The sequence below is a fragment of the Pollachius pollachius genome (genome assembly GCF_949987615.1).
Source record: "Pollachius pollachius genome assembly, chromosome: 3".
In the NCBI taxonomy this organism is placed as follows: domain Eukaryota; kingdom Metazoa; phylum Chordata; class Actinopteri; order Gadiformes; family Gadidae; genus Pollachius; species Pollachius pollachius.
Window position 1 is genome coordinate 21,167,369 of NC_136936.1, and position 19,175 is coordinate 21,186,543.

At 42.4% G+C, this 19,175-nt stretch overlaps 2 protein-coding genes across 9 annotated transcripts in view; both read left to right on the forward strand.

The window, feature by feature from the left end:
* The window catches only part of usp32 (ubiquitin specific peptidase 32), a 39,457-nt gene extending 21,931 nt beyond the window's left edge, over positions 1–17,526 (forward strand). For 4 of the 8 annotated variants that reach the window (XM_079732750.1, XM_079732755.1, XM_079732753.1 and 1 more), the window contains exons 17-34: positions 1,516–1,673; positions 2,194–2,275; positions 2,390–2,464; positions 2,655–2,793; positions 2,924–3,029; positions 3,722–3,895; positions 4,031–4,205; positions 4,501–4,652; positions 5,312–5,423; positions 6,166–6,365; positions 6,745–6,929; positions 7,320–7,406; positions 8,098–8,218; positions 9,331–9,522; positions 10,242–10,470; positions 13,117–13,574; positions 13,949–14,041; positions 14,212–17,526. In XM_079732750.1, the coding sequence (XP_079588876.1) occupies positions 1,516–1,673; positions 2,194–2,275; positions 2,390–2,464; positions 2,655–2,793; positions 2,924–3,029; positions 3,722–3,895; positions 4,031–4,205; positions 4,501–4,652; positions 5,312–5,423; positions 6,166–6,365; positions 6,745–6,929; positions 7,320–7,406; positions 8,098–8,218; positions 9,331–9,522; positions 10,242–10,470; positions 13,117–13,574; positions 13,949–14,041; positions 14,212–14,385 (2,912 nt within the window). In that variant the 3' untranslated portion in view covers positions 14,386–17,526. The remainder of the gene's footprint in view (positions 1–1,515; positions 1,674–2,193; positions 2,276–2,389; positions 2,465–2,654; positions 2,794–2,923; positions 3,030–3,721; positions 3,896–4,030; positions 4,206–4,500; positions 4,653–5,311; positions 5,424–6,165; positions 6,366–6,744; positions 6,930–7,319; positions 7,407–8,097; positions 8,219–9,330; positions 9,523–10,241; positions 10,471–13,116; positions 13,575–13,948; positions 14,042–14,211) is intronic. The other 4 variants (XM_079732751.1, XM_079732756.1, XM_079732754.1 and 1 more) reach the window with 2 other exon arrangements.
* Positions 17,527–17,875: 349 nt separating this feature from the next.
* tmem97 (transmembrane protein 97) lies at positions 17,876–18,987 on the forward strand. The gene is made up of 3 exons (XM_079731808.1): positions 17,876–18,011; positions 18,188–18,332; positions 18,517–18,987. The coding sequence occupies exons 1-3, from the start codon at positions 17,898–17,900 to the stop codon at positions 18,786–18,788; spliced, it is 531 nt and encodes a 176-aa protein (XP_079587934.1). The 5' UTR covers positions 17,876–17,897; the 3' UTR covers positions 18,789–18,987.
* Positions 18,988–19,175: the final 188 nt, after the last annotated feature.

The window sequence follows — 19,175 nt, forward strand, 5'->3', positions numbered from 1 at the left end:
CTTTTCTGTCCTCGGAGAACTTGCTCTTCAAAAGTTGTTTTTACGCACAGGCGTGATTCAGAACAGATTCCGAACCCTGGAGACTTTTGGCCTCCAATCATAAGATGTTGAGTTTATCCAATTCAATATTGTTTAATCTAATGTCATAATCTGATTTATCCCTGTTCTCACCAGGAAAACAACTAATACGGATGTACAAGTTGTGACACATCATTATTAAGGCTGCTTTACAATCGTCTCAATGTGGCCCATTCTAAATGGAGGTACTTTAATCCAATCGGTTCCCCAATACCAGTTTTATCACTGTGGAAAGCTTTCTGCCAACGGCTATCATTCATTCTGTAATAAACTAATTGAAACGGGAATTGATGCCTAGCTCTCGTATTCGGTGCATTATCCCCTGACGTCCATGTATTTTCACTCTAACTGATCCCATCGACTGATCAAGAACAGATGATGACGAAGCATAAAGCAGTGTAGCGCTTAGGTAATTAGATTGGGGACGTGTAGCCAGAGCCCCATGTGACATCAGCACCAAGCGTTATGAGCGCTCAGCTAAATCCAGTCAAGCTCCTAGCTCCCTGGCCCAAGCACCGAAGCCCCAGACACGTTTTAGTTGGGAGATAGTTTTCTATCACATGCTGACTGAGCCGAGGCCCCTCATGTGTGTTTCTCTGTAAAGGGAAGCGTATTTGATAATTAGCACTGTATCAAAATAGATGACAGTATGATCTCCAAAGTCATAGTTTACTAGTTAACTGCTGAAGAGGCACTAATGTCTGAACTATTGAAGAGCAAGCCTTTGTCTAACTTAATGTGGAGTGAATTGCTGTGTACAGTAATCACTTAGACTTAGTTCACAAAATGCACTAATGGATTCACTGATCAAAATCTGTTGATTTCTCAAAATGGCTGTCTCTTGCTGCTTGCTTATCACTAATCCTCAATCATGGAACACTCTATTAATTTCACACAGTAGACCGATGCCAATGATTTGTTTCCTCTATGAGCATTGACATTCAAGATTATGGTATGCTGAAAGTAGCCACATAAACATACACACAACACACCCGAATTGTACATAGTGTATCTCATACCCCTCTTGTGGGATGATCCATCAAGTGATATTTTGGTTACAATATGCACACTACACATCCATAACCACTATAAATATACTAAAGAGTTCCCTCAACTTAAACCTGCACTTGGTAACTTCCAAATGAGGCGATGTACACAATGTACTATAATGTTAGTTTGAACAAAGATCTACATTCCGTTCTCTTTGGCGCGAAAGTCGCCACTGACACCCAGTTCGTGGCATTCATAATACTGCTAATTCAAGGGCTTTACTCAGTGGGCCATAGGCTCAATCACCACTGTGTTACCTTATTCGGCGACGACATTTATTTAAATGAAAATCTTTGGAGATTCGAGATTGCACGTTAAGTAGATATGTTTGTACACACTTTCCTCAAGGCATGAAATAGTGAGTGTTAACCCTCCAGTTCACACCAGCAGGTAATGTGCCATCACCCAATGCCCCCCTCAAGCGGGTGTTGGCCTACACGGCCTGCTTCAGCCGCATGGCCACCATCAAAGACATCCACCTCTACCTGTCCCAGAGGCTCCGAATCAAGGAGGAGGACATGAGGCTCTGGCTGTACAACAGCGAGGTTTGTTCCCATTGCTGTACTATGCTCTGTGTCCTCTGTCATTGCAGCAGTTGATGATTCTCTTGTCAGATAATTCAGGGTGTATAAACACCACCTGCCATATTAACTCGAGAGGCTAAGAGGCTGATACTACTCTGAACGTGACGTGGCTTAGCGATGGTGCATGTTCTTCTTGCAACTCTTGCACGTCGGAATATCGATTATTGTTTAGAGATGAGCTGGCTGTCCCTCAAAAAAGCGATAGGCAGAACTTTTTTTCTGCACTGGTCTTGTGTCGTAATAATTATAATATCAATACCCGGCTTTTATCTAGTTTGAAGAAAGTCAAATTCAAAAAGGAGGGAACACTCTATTTCCATCATAACATTTTCATTAATAAACAAATTAAGAATGTTTCCTATGTATTTAGCTGTGGTTGGAATATAAAGTCAGTGGGTAGGAATACAAAGAGATAGCGTTGTTGTTCGCATGATTAAGTGTGGTGAAGCTGATGCCCTCCTGGCCCGTCCTTTGTGTCCAGAACTATCTCACACTCCTGGACGATGAAGACCACACATTGGAAGGCCTGAAGATCCAAGACGAGCAGCACTTGGTGATTGAGGGTTCGTCTTGAATACCTTTTCAACTGCATCTCTGTATCTGTGTAATATCAATGAACTGTAAACGTGACGGTGTAAAGTTGTACAATAGGAGCTTGGCCCATTTTCTCCTCTCAGTCAGGAACAAGGACATGAGCTGGCCAGAGGAAATGTCTTTTATTGCAAACAGCAGTAAGATGGACAGACATAAAGGTAAGGTGCAACATCATCGCCCTACCAAGGTCACTGTCTATTCATTATAGGTTATATACATCTTCACAGTTTGTTTACAATAGGAGACACTTTGGATTTCTGATCACCATCACCATGAAAGTTAATGCAAATGGCCAGTCCGAATGTAAATAAAAAAATGTGTTCTACCCCAACCCTACTTATCCTTCAGTACCTACGGAAAAGGGTGCCACTGGCCTCAGTAACCTTGGCAATACATGCTTTATGAACTCAAGTATCCAGTGTGTGAGCAACACCAAGCCTCTCACCGACTACTTCATCTCCGGGAGACATCTTTATGAGCTCAACAGGTGTGTGTATGTGTGTGAGTTGGCAGGACGACATGCGCATATGTTTACATGCCCTACCTGTTTCCATCACAAGCCATTGGAGTGACAAGGTTAAGTATTGTACAGAACACTTATTGTGCCGTTCTTCCAGAACCAATCCCATCGGGATGCGAGGACATATGGCCAAGTGTTACGGAGACCTGGCCATGGAGCTGTGGAGTGGGACGCAGAAGAACGTGGCTCCACTCAAACTCAGGGTGGGCAGCCCACCCCTTTATAACAAAAAAAAGAGGCATATTTGCAGGCATATGAGCCATGAGGAGTTGAGTTCATGCTGATAAGGATAAGACTAAATGGCAGTAGTTTGTCTAGATTGTCAGAAGCTGTTGGTCTTCTAGAAGACTGCAATGGAACAAAAGATCCAACAGAAATGCTTAAGTTTTCACCCAGAATTATAGTATTGTATCCCTACAGCACATTAATGTGTTGTAAACGCCCAACATTTGTTGACATTTTATTAGTTGGAACGGAAGACTAATAAAGTTTCATTGCTGTTGACTCTTTATAGCATTATGATTAAGTTTCTTCCTTCATGAATGAGTTCATACTCAGACCAGTATTTAAATAAGACTACGCCTACATTACACAGCAGACCAACTAGGCTGAGCTTTTGCATGACGATAAGACTGTACAGGGAAGGACTTGTTTGCGCCGGCCTTCCGCATTTGAAATCCATGGTGCCAGAGGTAGCTTTAGTACAACAGGGTTTACAGCCCTTGAGGCTATATGTGGATGCCTCGCATGTCGGGTGCAAGTCATAAGCAAGTAATTCAATAGGTGTTCTTACTGTGTCGCCACTGCCCAATTGTCAATTGCACTTGTTTTTAGCTTGCATGTGTTTGTTCAATCCCTATTTTCCCCACATTCCCGTCCAAAAAAAAACTTCCAGTGGACTATAGCAAAGTACGCGCCACGCTTCAACGGCTTCCAGCAGCAGGACTCCCAGGAGCTGCTGGCCTTCCTGCTGGACGGCCTCCATGAGGACTTGAACCGTGTCCATGACAAGCCCTACGTGGAGCTGAAGGACAGCGACGGACGGCCCGACTGGGAGGTGGCTTCGGAGGTGTGAGACTGCCTGTTCCTGGATGGTTTATGTGTTGTGGTCAACTGGCACTTATAGTGATATTCCTACAGAATCCTAACTGAAAAATAGGAGAGCAGAGAGCCGTTTCTTAGTTGTTCTTTTGCTCTTGTCAAGGCATGGGAAAACCACCTGCGTAGGAATCGCTCCATCGTCGTGGACCTGTTTCACGGGCAGCTCAAGTCCCAGGTGAAGTGCAAGACGTGTGGCCACATCAGTGCCCGATTCGACCCCTTCAACTTCCTGTCCCTGCCGCTGCCCATGGACAGCTCGATGCACCTGGAGATCACTGGTGAGGAGTGGGAGACGTTCGGGGTCCAACCAATGTTATGTACCTCCCCATAAGTGGCTATAGGCATCGTTTTACATTGACATACGTTATATTTGCATATTTATGGGCCAACAGTTTTCGATTATCTTATATAACATGGATATATTATGGAACTATACAAATTTCAATTAAAATATTAAAAGGTTATACATACATATTATTTCACAATGAAATGTTTCAACAGCTGAGGTTCATGCATCCTCCTATAATGAGCAGCTTTTTGTAACCTGATGATCTTGTGCTGGTCCATATCTAGTCATCAAACTGGACGGTTCCACCCCCGTGCGCTTTGGATTGAGGCTAAATATGGATGAAAAGTACACAGGGCTCAAGAAGCAGCTGAGCGAACTGTGCACCCTGAAACCCGAACAGATCCTATTGGCTGAGGTCCACACTTCCAATATTAAGGTACACCCCCCCGACTCTTCCACTATACTAGGAAACAACCCAGTACAGTGTATGTACAGTATATGCTGCAGTATGAGGATTTTGAAAACGGCTGCTACCTGTTTTTCGGGAAGAATACTGAAAGTATTCATGTCGCTAGCCAGTGCTTTTGTGTCTTGATTCCACTTTCTCAACCACTGAACCTATGAACCCATGCAGTACGGAGGATGACTAACATGATTGGCTGAAATGCAATGCAGGAATGCAATCATAACAATCAAGGGTTATGCCTCATTTCCCTTCCTCATGTCCTCCTAAACAGGACAGCTCTGAGACCTTTTTTTGGAATTATAGTATTAAGTATTATTAAATACGCAATACTTCCGCAAAAAAAAATTATATATGTATATATATATATATATATATATATATATATATATATATATATATACATACAGGGTTTATAGTGGATACTTTGTACAGATAGAAGCTGTAAGCTGAATATAAAAATGTAACATGGTTTTGGGATCCCCTGGGGGATCTGGGTGTGGTTTGGGTTACTATGGTATGCTGTTGCTACTGTTTAGCACACTACTATAATATGCAGTGGAAAAAACACTATTACAGACTGTATATGCTGATTTCCTTAAGTTGTGTTGTTGTGTGTGGTTGTCTTGCAGAACTTTCCACAGGACAACCAGAAAGTGCGACTTTCAATCAACGGCTTTCTGTGCGCTTTTGAGATTCCTGTTCCTGGCTCTCCAACCTCTCTCACCACCCCTACACTCACAGGTCAGCATGTTTGTAGGTGTTGCTCAAGCAGAGGGATGGAAACAAAATGATGCATTGACTGTAATAGTGGCTTGAATCAGATAAGTCATATGTCATTGTCACATTTGTTAAAAGTAACAAACTTTTCAACAAACGAAAATGTAACCCCGAGAAATGACCCAGGCACTTGATAAGATGTCTCTTTAGTTTAGGGCATAGTAGCCTATGGCCCCCTTGTACCAGAGACCTACATTAAGTAATCACTAGTAGAGTAAATGGGAGGCCGGCTAACAAATCAAACAGGATATGTGAATACCAATCTTAATTAATTCCATTTTAAGGAATAATTGACAATGCTATCATAATCATTGTCAACAGCACATTCAAGAACGTATTCTTCTTTAACCTAGACTTGACTTCTGCCTTGGGTTCTGGTGCTTCTGTCCTAAACAGATGTAATACTACCTTACATCCATTCAAGATGTCTTGATACAATCATGAGATGGTTGCTCAGGGAAGTTAGGGGATTTGAAAGTATAATCAATGAAAAGATCCAAACCAAAAGCTGTGTCATATTGATCGGAGATCGGATCGGATCGAGATGTATCTCGCTTACGGATATAATTGCTAAACATTATTAATAATTACATTACAAATTTACCAATTCTAACCTTTTGCTAAATGCTAAATGTTCTGCCTTTTTTTAAGAAGAACAGTCCACAGCAATGATGTATTATGTAATTGTGTGATCGTCTCTCTACAGAGATAACGCCAATAGCCAATGGCTCAACAGCTAACGGGCATGTGGGCTGCAAGCCTGTCCTCATGGCCAACAGCAGGCCCACCACTCCGGTGCCCTGCAGTCCAGAGACTCCCCTTGCCAACGGGATTCCTAACGGGCACATCGCACTGCTCCAGGAGAGCCCCTTCATTGGCTACATCATCGCTATGCACAGGAAGATGGTGAGTACAGGCTCTGGAGACCTCTACAGGGTAAAGCTAACTGCAGATTAAGAAAATTGGAGATGAATTATATAATTTTTTTAAATATGCTGTGTGGGTCACCACATTGTAATCACTCTTTTCCTCTCAAATGTTGTTTTTGCCATTGGATATTATGTGAATTATCTCTCACAAGATAACCCGATAGCATAGAAACATACTTAGATGGTTGTATGTTCTTTCAATGAGTTTGAATTACGTAAGTTGCACGGTAGCTTTTGATTAATTTTTATGTTAAATATTGAACAATTACAATGATTTGTAGAGCATATTGTCCATAGCATTAGTGCATGGTGCAGCATAGCGTCCGTGTGTGTGAACCTTTTGTGTGCCCTTCTAGATGCGGACAGAGCTGTACTTCCTGTCGTCTCAGAAGAATCGGCCCAGTCTGTTCGGCATGCCACTCATTGTGCCGTGCACCGTTCACACCAGTAGGAAGGACCTGTATGACGCCGTGTGGATCCAGGTGTCCAGGCTAGCCAGCCCGCTGCCCCCACAGGAGGCCAGCAACCATGCCCAGGACTGGTCAGCAGCCACACACAAATCAGCACCAAGCAACCATTACTGGAAAGATACTTAAGCAAATACAAATCTACTGCCATTTTGTGGGAGGTTTTTTGTCCAGCTCACTTTGAATAATACATTTTATATAATAAAGGAATGAATCTAAACTGACCAGAGCTACAATGTACTCAAAATAAACACTCGTGAGTGGTATAAATAGTTCAGAAAGACAGGATGCACGAAGAGAAGCTGCCCAAACTACATTGGAATTCATACTAGAAACTCTTGCTTGTGTTACCCATCATTTAGCTTTACGTTGCAACATGAATGATACGGTTGATGGTTACAGCTTAGAAATTAAGCTTATTAAAATGACACATAACATCTGCTCTGTTCTCTTTGGCCCTGAAGTGATGACAGCATGGGCTACCAGTACCCCTTCACGCTCCGGGTGGTCAGCAAGGACGGCATCTCCTGTGCCTGGTGTCCTTGGTACAGGTGGGACATCCTTCATCTGCCCTCCTACAACTGATTCAATTATCTTAGAGCCCTAGGAAGTTGTGACTTGTTTAGTGGTTCATATTGTTATAAACCTATTGGTCCGTGCCAAGGTTTCAGATTCAGCCAATTGAAGGCAATGCCATCTAAAGCAGAAATGTCACCATGTCTTCTAATTCGCTTTGTCTTTGCATGGTCTTTAAAAGCACCATCGCACTAGTGATTAACATACAAGTTAATCTATCAAGTTAGACTAAATTAACTTTTTTGAGTTGGCACTAGTGCTGCTGTGCAATTTCATTGAAACTATGTACCATGTTTTTGATTTGATCTTAGCTTGCATACGTCAGAGCCGTGTGTCTCAATTGGATCTTAAGGGCGTCGTATTTTGATTGAGAGATCAAACACAAATCGTTGATGCTCCATGCAGCGCCATGCAGCGCCATCCAATACCAACCATTATATTAACCACAGAACAAGAACCAAAACTCAGGGGATCTGCTTACATTTAAGCTCTACCGTAACCAGGTGTGGCTCCAAAAGCCACCCAAAGCACTTGCTTCATACTGTGTTTAGGGTGTTTTGGGTCATTGTCTGGTTAAAACTAGGAGAAAACCAAATGGTTATTGTTTGTTGCTAAAAATGTATGATTTGACTTAATGCCCAAAATAACAGTTGGTCTTTTCTGAAGGTTCTGTCGGGGCTGCGCAATAGAGTGCACAGACGACAGGGCCTCTGTGGGGAATGCTTACATCGCCGTGGACTGGGACCCCACAGCATTGCACCTCCGCTACCAGACATCCCAGGAGAGGGTATGTAGCTTTAGATAAACCTTCCCATCTACTGTAAAACCTAAAGTGAATGTGTGCATTGACACCTGCTATCATTCTTGGTGCGCATTCTTCGTTTTGAAAGTCTGGCCAAAGTCGACCAGGTCACAGGTGACAGATAAAAGATTAAAAGATAAGAAGATAAAGTAGATAAATGATAAATAGCAACAGGGGATGGCCTTTTACACCATTTATTTGTCTTAAGTGCACCAGACAGGTGATAGAGATCCTCAACCATGGTCTGACTACAGACAATTTCTCAATGCATTTTAAATACAATCTAAATCTCAGTTTAATTTAAAACAAAGCTAAGATTGGCCATTATATAACAACAACGCTCTGATGATAGCGCCATATCGTTGCCGTCTGCGTCTGGTCAATGTGCCATTTACATGCTCCAAAGTGTGCTTTTTATGGATTTAATAACATTAATTTTTCCCAAGCTCAGAAAATGTACTCAGAATGGTGTCATCGTGCGGGAATGACAGTAGTGGGTTGATGCTTCAGCCGCCAGTGAGATCCAAAGCTCAGCATTTCTCTTTTTATCTTGGTGGCAGCCATCAGATGTGCCCTGACATGTGCAGTCGAGCTCCTTTCATTGGTTATTATTTTAATGGCAGCGTTATCCAGCCCTGTGCATACTCTGATGGAACACTTATTGAATGTGAAGCCCTATGAATGTTGGGAGGAGTAAGTCGGTGTTATTACCTCGCTGCTACTTTGTCCACAAAGCGGTCAATAACTTAGCGGGAAAAAGTGTCAAGAGTTGGTCGCACTCGCAAAAGAGGGTGAATTGGATTACTTTGTCCCGATTCTACTTTTATCAGGAAAAAGAAAAGCTGTCTCATGAAGATACGTACACATGTTTCAAGTAGCATCTGAATTTCCTCATCTCAAAATGGCTCTATATTGAGCCTTTAATATTTTTTTTGAAAAAGGTTAGGTGTAGGTTAACTTTGTCTAAATAGTGATTTATATTCTGTCATCCAAAGATATTCTACGTTCCTAAGGCCTTCTAAAGGCAACACGGCCAAGAACTCCGCTCTCTGAATCGCACGTATTCTTATCTGACGAACTGTCTGCTCCCCCTGCAGATAGTGGAGGAGCACTGCAGCGTGGAGCAGTCCCGCCGGGCCCAGGCCGAGCCCATCAGCCTGGACAGCTGCCTGAAGGCCTTCACCGGGGAAGAGGAGCTGGGGGAGGATGAGCTCTACTACTGCTCCAAGTGCAAGACCCATCGTCTGGCCACCAAGAAGCTAGACCTCTGGCGGCTGCCCCCCATACTGGTCAGTGGCACCATCGACTTCCACTCTGCATGAAAGTTGTTATTCAGAGCAAGTGAATATGTCTGGTGAAAAAATGATTCAATTGCAAGAGTGGGGGGATAATGGGGACATTTTGGAAAATGTTTATTTGTGATCGCCTTCTATATACATAGCAGTGAATTTATCGCACGCCTGATTTATTTAATCAATTAAAATAAGACTTTCTACAGAAACTATTTGGATAAAAGTCCATTTTTCTGGGTAATATTCAATCATTTATCTGTATATGTATATGTTTGGGATAATAAAGGTAAGGTATATGTCACAAAGATTTATGCTTAGATCTTGGGTTCCAGAGGGTTATGTTTAGGTCTAACGTTATCGACAGCTAACACTGTCAACCTTGTGTTCCTTGAGTGTTATCCAACACCAAGACTACCAGCAATAAACAAGGTCAAATGCTGATGGACTTCAATCATTCTGTGCAGTGGTTGTATGGCTAAAGATGATAAGAATGGTATGGCCAATTTACTCGTTTACTCAGATGGCACATCAAGGAGTAAAATCAAGAGAAAATTCAGGGGGAATACTGCATAAAGAGAGTAAAATCTTTAGGTAGCCTTTCTAAGTGCTGTGTTATGAGCATATCGGAGAGATGACGTGTGTTAGTGCAACAAAGCTCTTGTGCGTCTACAAAATGAAACAAAAATCATAATCAACACATCGCTTCTCTGCTCCAGATCGTTCATCTGAAGCGCTTCCACTTCGTGAACGGGCGCTGGATCAAGTCCCAGAAGATCGTCAAGTTCCCCCGGGAGAGCTTTGACCCCAGCGCCTTCCTGGCCCCGCGGGACCTGGGGCAGCAGCACAGCCTCCACTCCCGCAGCGAGGGCGAAGAGCTGCCGAGGCTGGGCGAGGACAACCTCTCCTCCATCTCTGCCCCGGCCGGCTTCTGCAACCTCCCTAAAGGTCTGACGGCTGCCACCACCACCACATCAAGGGCATGTTCACTGTAGTTCCCCTCCATGGTTAGAGTCGGTCCGGCGTGTGTTTACACAGCTAATGTCTCTGGTGTTGACCAAAACAAGCGCCCCGGGAACGGTTAGTTTGCAGTGAGAACGCGATCGGAATCAACTGAGGCAGCTATGGCTTCACCATGCATGGTGAACATAAGTGTGCCTATAATATGTAAGCCAAGAAAACTAAACAGATGTGGCATTTGAATAGAAATTGACTGATGGAAATGCAGCTTCATATGACATGCAACATATTGTTTTCTATACATCTTGGTAAAATATCCAAATAATCACAACGGCTTAACATCCACACAGCTGAGGATTTTGATGCCTTTACTTTTGAATGTTTCATTTTATTATTTTTAGGAGAAGATTAAAAATAGTTTAAACTTTCCATGTTTTTTCAGAAGACAGAAACACAACCCCAGACCAACAATTCAGAACATTAACATGTTGTTTTCTCACGCTTGGTGGTTGTTTCCACAAGCAAGGGTGAAAGGTAACCATTGTAACAAATGAGCCACAACTATAGGTGTGAAAACTTAGTTCGAATTTTTTATCTTTTTTATTTTGCGGTAGTTTGCTATTTATAAAATTACTGATACAGATACAACTACTTATACATTACTTTGTGTTGTTATATTATTACTATGATATTCTAGCTTCCCACAGATTTCATGATATTGAAGAGAATGACCCTCTATGTATTATTCAGTGTAGCAGTAGAGTTTCTGTTCAACTCCTAGGTGCTTTTTGATTAATTTGTTGCTTTGAATTACCCTGCAGCTCTATCATAGAAGTCTAATTCCACTGCATGTTATGCATGCTGGGACAAGCCTAGACACACTGGCAACATTTGCCATTCAGAACAACAATCAATAAATGGATTGGATACTAGTTAGTAAAATTTGTTTTCAGTTCCAATCTTTATACTGAGATAAGGCGAGCCTGTTTTAAGCATTAGGTGGGTTTTTCTTAACCTGTAGATGGCAGCATAGACTGCAGAATTTCAGAAGTGTATATTTGTCTGTTTTTCTTTAAAGGTCCCATGGTATGAAAATTTCACTTTATGAGGTTTTCTAACATTAATAATCTTACAAAATGAATTCCCCTAGCATGCCTATGGTCCCCCAGTAGCTAGAAATGGCGTTAGGTGTAAAACGAGCACCTGGTATCCTGCTCCACTTTTGAAAAATGAAAGCTCAGACGCTCCGATTTCGAATTTGGCCCCATATGTCGTCATAAGGGGCCAGGTTACCTCCCCTTCTCTGCTTTGCCCGCCCAGAGAATTTGGCCCGACAATGAGACAATGAGCTACGACTGTCGTATACTTCTTTGTAATTTGGATAACCGTTCTACTGTTGGTGTTTTGGCGCATAACACGTCGGGTTCTCTGATGCTCTGGTATTTCCACAACGAGACTCGTAGTGGGGGTTATCTCAGCCATGGTTGAGAAGGAATTTGGGGAAAGGAACTTTGGCTTTGACTCCCTGAATTGCATGAACCGCGACATGGAGGAGAAAGGGATTGTTGCCCGCGATTGTCTCTCGCCGTAGCCCCGCTGCCCGCCATGGGCAGCGCTCCATGTCTCCTCCTTGCCTTCTCCTCCATGTCGCGGTTCAGTCTACTTCAGATTGATTTGGAAGTGGAAGAACCAGAGATGTCGGAGAACCCGACGCGGTTGTATGAGATTCATAATATCTTCTGGAGGCACACACAGCTTTTGGCCGTCATAATATATATTATATGATATAGATATCTATGTATAATATGATATTATTTAGATATAGAGCTCCAGGACTCCCGCCGGAGCACCCGGAGTGTTCTAGAATATTTACAGAACACGGTCAAAGGCTGTGTGCGCCTCGCCATTGCGATACATCCACTGATAAACACGAGCGCATGGTACCGTGGCCGCAAGCTGCTCAGGGCCACACCCCCACCCTCCACCTTGACCCACCTCAAAAATACGGCACGTTTGCGAAAGTTCATTGTGGGACTGGCTCGTAGTGGCTGTAATTCTGCACCAAGGCTGAATTTCTTGAACGTCTTCAAATACTGTATTAAGGGCCCACTAACACCTATATATAAGCATCCCTAAAGTAGCATGCCATGGGACCTTTAAGATAAACACCCTTTACCTTAGCGAGACGTCCTAATATTTGCGTTTGTGTATCGCAATGAACAGCGGTCCAGCCTTGGCTCTGCTGCAATTGATTTCCAAATATAGCCGCGGCCTTACGTTGTTCAAAAGCAAAACAGAGTACTCTCTTTGCTCTTGGAAGTAAAGCAGAACAGATTCTAATCTAAGAAAAGCCTTTTGTTCAGTCTATTGCTTAACAAAAAACTGTTTTGATGGTTTCCCATTCCTCAGGCACTGCCATTGCTCTTTAATTCGTTACAATGTGGTTCTTCTTGTTCGTTATGAACCAAGACTCCCTCTCCCGAGCAATGATTTGTCCTAGAATTTCTACATTTTTGGAAGAGGCTTTCAATGGGATCGAGGCTGGACGATCTGCACAGAGAAACTCAATGTGAGGCTTCCTTTACATCCCCTAACCTCTTAACCCCCCCCCCCCCATGTTTCCGGTCCCTACAGCTTCTCCCGCCTCAGACAGGAAGTCATCCCCCTCGCTCAGCAGAACCAGCAGCCCCTCCGGCAGCCCCAAGACCGGCACCGGCGGCCGCAAACAAGGCCGGCTCCGCCTCCCCCAGCTGGGCAGCCGGCACCGCCTCTCCAACAGCAAGGAGAACCTAGACGCCCAGAGCTCCAGGGAAGGGGCCAATCACGAGGCCCGGGAGGACGAGGCGGAGTCTGCGTTGGGGTCAGGGTCGGATGCTGGCCCTAACCCAGGGCCATGCGGTGACGTGAGGGGCGCCGCCGAGACTTCCTCCGCCACAGCGGCCTCCGCCAACCAGTGCGAGGTGACGCTGGTGAACGGCGAGGGCGAGGAGACGTCGGACTGCAGCACGGAGAGCGGCGTGGACTCTGAGGGCTCACTGCTGCAGCAGGGGGACGCAGCGCTGGAGGCCATGTACAACCTCTATGCAATATCAGTAGGTGTCCCCACCGCACTGCACCCCCACCAATACACCATGCTGGTGTCTGTCCGCCTTCGGAACGTGGGCTGAAAGTCATACCGGACGCAAGTCGTTTAGGATTTGAGGATTTGATATACACTTCAGAGTCTTGATAGTTTTTTTTTGATTTCAGTGTTTCTTTTTTATTAATTCTTAGAAAGGATGATGGTTGGTCATCTCTTCCCGCCGTCCCCTTTAGGTTATAGGGGGCATTGTTGTTTTATCTTGCTGCTTGTTACACAATAGTATGATGTTTAATGAATACACATAAGAAAATAATGTGTTTTTATAATTGTGGTAATGGTAATTCTGACTGAATGAGTTTGCATTGTTTTTCTTATCTTCCCCAGTGCCATTCTGGAATAATGGGAGGTGGCCACTATGTTACCTACGCCAAAAACCCCAACAGGAAATGGTACTGTTATAACGACAGCAGCTGTAAGGTAAGGAAACCTACTCTCTTCATCGTTTCATTTATTTGATATCCCATTGGCTTAGGTTTCCAGTAGGAGCTAGTATATAAATATTTTACATTTTCCAGACATTGTATGCAATTTGACTGCCTGTGGCTTCTTCACAAGGAGACTCTATATTGTTCCCTTTGCACTTCCAGGAATTGCGCTCAGAGGAGATTGATGCAGACTCCGCCTACATCCTCTTCTACGAGCAACAGGGGGTGGACTATTCCCAGTTTCTGCCAAAGACCGATGGCAAGAAGATGGCTGACACCAGTAGTATGGACGAGGACTTTGAGTCGGACTACAAAAAATACTGTGTCCTGCAGTGATATCACAGTAGTCTTCCATTGCCCGAAGCAATGTGCCAGATCCATCATTATGATTTACCCCTTCAACTCACTGGCCAGTGTATGAGTAGAGAAAGAAATCTCACACTGCATAACAAACTAAAATATTGGGGTCAAACGGCATGGAACAATGGATCCTTAGTTGGAGGATGCGCCACAGCACTTGAAGTTGGGGATGAAAAATAGAGAATTTATAGTAAACGTTTGTATTCCGGGTGAAAGCACTAAACTGGTGCACTTTACTGAACCCAACATACATGAAATCCATTTCATTACAAACAGGCAGTCAACGCCAAGCATTTAGAAAAGAAACATATTTGCATACAAACGCATTTCTGAATGTATGTCAGTATGGCCAACACATGACCTAATGCGGTTTCCTGTGCATTAAAACTCTTTGCCATCTGGATGAAGAGCAAGAGGTAAGTTATCATGCAAACGGTGTGGTACTCTCAGAGAAGGTTCACAACAAGAACGTTGAAATTATGTATCTAGTATAAAGTCACATTAATATTGGATACTGTCTTGAAATGGTTTCCACAAGATGCTCTCTGATGTAGCTAGGGTCACTAGGACAAAAGATCACATGCTACCTCATCAAAATCTGCAGTCCATTGGCCAACCATCATCTAGTAGCAGTTTGTGACAGTATTACCACATTTGTAGCATGTAATTACCAAATACATGCATCCTTTCAAAAATAGCTCCATTATTGGAAAAACCATTTGGACAAAGTTTGCATGAATCCGGCCCTCTTAAACCACTGCAACTGCCAAATACCTCGGTTTTGTGCAATTGACAGGCGTTTCCGAAAAAATATCCAATGATAGACTCTTGGCTTTTATTTAGCACCTTTTTAGAGCTGGCTGGACCGGTGCCATAGTGTACGATTTCAGAAGACAGTTTAGAGAGTGAACCGTCAATGTTGGTTATTTTCCCTTTATTTTCCTCATTCAACCATTTCATAATTTTTTTATAGAATTTATTTTCTTATAGATTCAATATCTTAAAGAAGTCATACTTTATGTCATACAGTATGCTCCCATTCCAACTGTTTTCAGTTAAAGAGAATAGAATCACCTATCAGGGTTAGTTAATTAGTCTGCACTCATAATGCCATATTGTGAAGGATACTGCACTGCTTCTTATGCCTTAGCTGCCAGAGCAACGTTTGGCTTTTCGGAGCACTCACACATTAGTACATTTTCTCCAAGCAGTTAACATTGACATTCATATATGAGAGCAACCTCTCTTCCCCCCCCCCCCCCCCCTCTGCATTTCTCAACTTGTCTAGGTAGTTTTAGAATAGTGCTGTGCTCATAAGATCCTTTGAATAGTATTCAGTTAATGCAACTCTATTGAGAGACACTATCGAGGTGTGGCGACAAGATGAGGTTGAAACAGTAACCAGGTTGTAAGCCAAACCAGACATGGGATGTACAACTACATCTCTATTCAAAAACGGAAAATCCAGTGTGAACTGTGTGTCATCAGCGAACATGATTCCCCCTGCCACTTTTTGTGTTTTCTTACTCATGATTTTGATTTTTACTGCCCATAGCCAAGCCACTCGCCAAATAACATAAGACGTCTGTCTGGGATTTGTGTAAGGAGCCAATGCCCAGTGTCCGAAGACGACCAACACTGGACCCATTTTATTATTATTATTTTACGCAGTACAACTTTCAAGTAATTGTATTTATGTTTTACTCGAGTCAGGTTGTTGTGCTAGATACCCAATACATTTGCCTAGTGGTTAATTGGCGATAACAGAGAATAGCAAAGGAATTGACACCACAGTATCAAAGGCGAATGCCATTATTAAAGATTAACATATTTATTGCTGAAGGTGAAATACTTTGTAGCTTAATACTTGTAATTTGTATTATCTGATAATTTTAATGGATGAATTATTCCCCAGCCAGCTGTGTTTTGGATCTTTATGATTTGCTCTTTCCCTGCACCCGTTTCACAGTTATTTCACTGTTATCACAATTTCAGATTTCCACCTCATTCAAACAGTTCTTTGATCCATTGCACCACCTGCAGTTGTGGTTGTTGGAGGGATTCAGTCTCAATAATTGGATCCAAATATCCGGTCTTATATAGTAGTTAATACCAAGGCTTAAGACATCACTTGGTTTATCCAGGTTTGTCTGCTTTGTTGAAGCTGAACTCCGGCTTTCCAAGGTTAGCAAAGGATCACTTTTCTGTCTTGTCTCCCACACGCCATCTAATGTATTTAGCTGCTTTATTTATTGTCAAAGAGGGCTGTGGTGGATGATGGCAGGACTGGTCGTATGTAAGCTTGTTTTCCCCCTTGTTGAGAACATGTTTGTTGAACAAATGTTTATCGCTTCATTGTAATGTATCCGAGCCTGTTGTTTGTCTTTACTTCTCCATCGTATCATGCAAATTGTGAACATGTCTTGCTGTCCAAAATATCTGACTAGGTAAGGTTGTGGGTAGTGGCTCAAAGGGAACATTTTAATTTAGTATTGTCTTGACAAAACCAATGTTGCTTCGCTTGGATTTTGAAGGTGAAATAACAGTCTATCAAGAATGATTTTACAGTGATGTGCTCTGTTATTATTTTCTTATGCTCACTGAAAACCTTTTGATTGGCAGAAATGCTAACAAATTATTCAATATTGTGTTACATTTCCCAAAATCTGGGAATTAAGGAAAACTCCCAATGAGATTCTATATTCAACAAATGAGAAAGATAAATGTAAAATTCGGACTTGTAGATTGACTTAAAAAACACTAAAATAATGTTTGTCATTGCCAAAAAAGTCAAATGGAAAAAATTGAAGCACTGGCTACAGTGCAGTCTACTACTGAACCATCTATTGTCTGTAATCTTGTTTTATTTTATTTAATTTCCTTTGCTTCTGATGTGTTAATTTAAATCTTTTTTGTGAGAGGGTTGTTGGAAAGAAAGTGGCATTGCACTGATATTGAACATGTACATAAAAAGTGTTTGTAAATTAGCCAATTAAAAACCTATGTATTTGAATATGAACTGTACAAAATACTGTACTTGTAGTTGTATATGGAGTGATACTATTGATCTGTAACAAATACCAAGGTAACAAATTAAATTCTGCTGAGGAAATGGAACAGCGCTGTCTCTGTTATGATTTTGATCTATTATTGCTTAGGCCTACTGACTGTCCTTCATCTGAACATGCTATAATGGGACATAGGCAAGCAAGGGAAGAACTGTAGGTTAATAAGCTTTACTTAATTTCTTCTTAGAACCAAATAGCAGACCATAACAGCAACTTTAAAGAACCTATTTGTTTAGATGTTCTACATGTGCGATTGGTATCTGGTCGAAGGTTGTTCCACATGGTCAAGCCTCTTTCAGACACGCCCCCGTACGAGACGATAACCAATCAGCGGCGACCTGGCGGTTCACGCGTTTCTACGACACGACGAAGGCGTCTCTCCACTACTGTCAATTTAGTTGTTTGCTGCAGTGTGCAATCATGAGCATTCGATTATTAGAATACATATTCTTCTTCTATTTTGCATCTCATATTCCCATTACACTATTTATCGATTTACAGGCGCTGCTACCTGATCAAGTGTATCCGAATGTGGTGAGTGGGACATATATTAAGCGACTTTGCAGGTCTGAGAAGCCTGTCAGTTAGCGGGATCGATGTAGTAATAAGGTGCACTGCTTCTATATTAGTTTTGCGCATTTAACATATTGTTAAACATTTGATTCCCTGACAATATTGAATTCACATTAATAATAACCTCGTTCCGACAGCTGAAAGATCTTCTCAGGTGGTATGCAGAAGAGTTCAAAGATCCCATGGTTGTGGATCCGCCGACCTGGTTTCAGTCATTCATCCTGTGCGAAGCTTTGGTCCAGATGCCATTCTTCCCCGTTGCTGCATATGCTTTCTTTAAAGGTAGGTGACGCAAAATCGAGTCTCGTGCAAAACCGTATATATAGGCCTACTTTATATAGGGATCCTTGTCTAGTTCATTGAGTCTATGCTACTCAATGACGGCCACTAGTGGAGAACAATACATTTTGAACAGGGTCATCTTTATACAGCTCATTTGGCCCTACTTTGTTTTCTTCGTTTCCAGGTGGATGCAAATGGATCAGGACTCCGGCTATCATCTATTCCACACACGTGGCTACCACCTTGGTCCCTATTTTGGCGCACGTGCTGTTGTTCCCGTTCCCCCTGATGCCCCACGCAGGCCCTCAGACCTCCAAGGAGCGCTTGACCCTCGTGTCCATATATGCCCCTTACCTGCTCGTGCCTTTGATGTTGCTGTTTACCATGCTCTTCTCTTCCACATACAATTCAAACTCCAAGGTTGGAAACAGTTCGGCTAAACTCAAGAGACAATAGGCTTTTATTTATATTGTCTTTCTGAATGAATGTATAGCCTATATGGTTAAAGGGTATGTTTCTACACTGTTAACCTTACCGTGAACAACACAATATTCTGTAATTACAATATGCTTCATAAAATGTTAAGTCACTTGAAAGTGCTGTTTGACTGTCGCCATATCAATGTAACAGGCACTTAAACACAAACCCTAAACGGAAAACACCATAAATGGTCAACAATGTTTTTAATTTCTTAAGATTTAACAAAATAAACTTAACAAAAATATGAATGTAATATTTTGAGATATTATTTTAGACAACATTGAGTTCCTCAATAAATCATTGCTAACATGTTGCCAAATCTTTCACAAATTCCTTTGGGATCGCACTATCAATTCAATGTCG

Bases quoted from the DNA above. Each gene is read 5' to 3' on its own strand.
- tmem97 (XM_079731808.1), top strand. From the start codon at position 17,898: ATGAGCATTCGATTATTAGAATACATATTCTTCTTCTATTTTGCATCT. The intron at 18,012-18,187 runs GTGAGTGGGACA...TCGTTCCGACAG, and splicing joins ATCAAGTGTATCCGAATGTG to CTGAAAGATCTTCTCAGGTG. The intron at 18,333-18,516 runs GTAGGTGACGCA...CTTCGTTTCCAG, and splicing joins TGCATATGCTTTCTTTAAAG to GTGGATGCAAATGGATCAGG.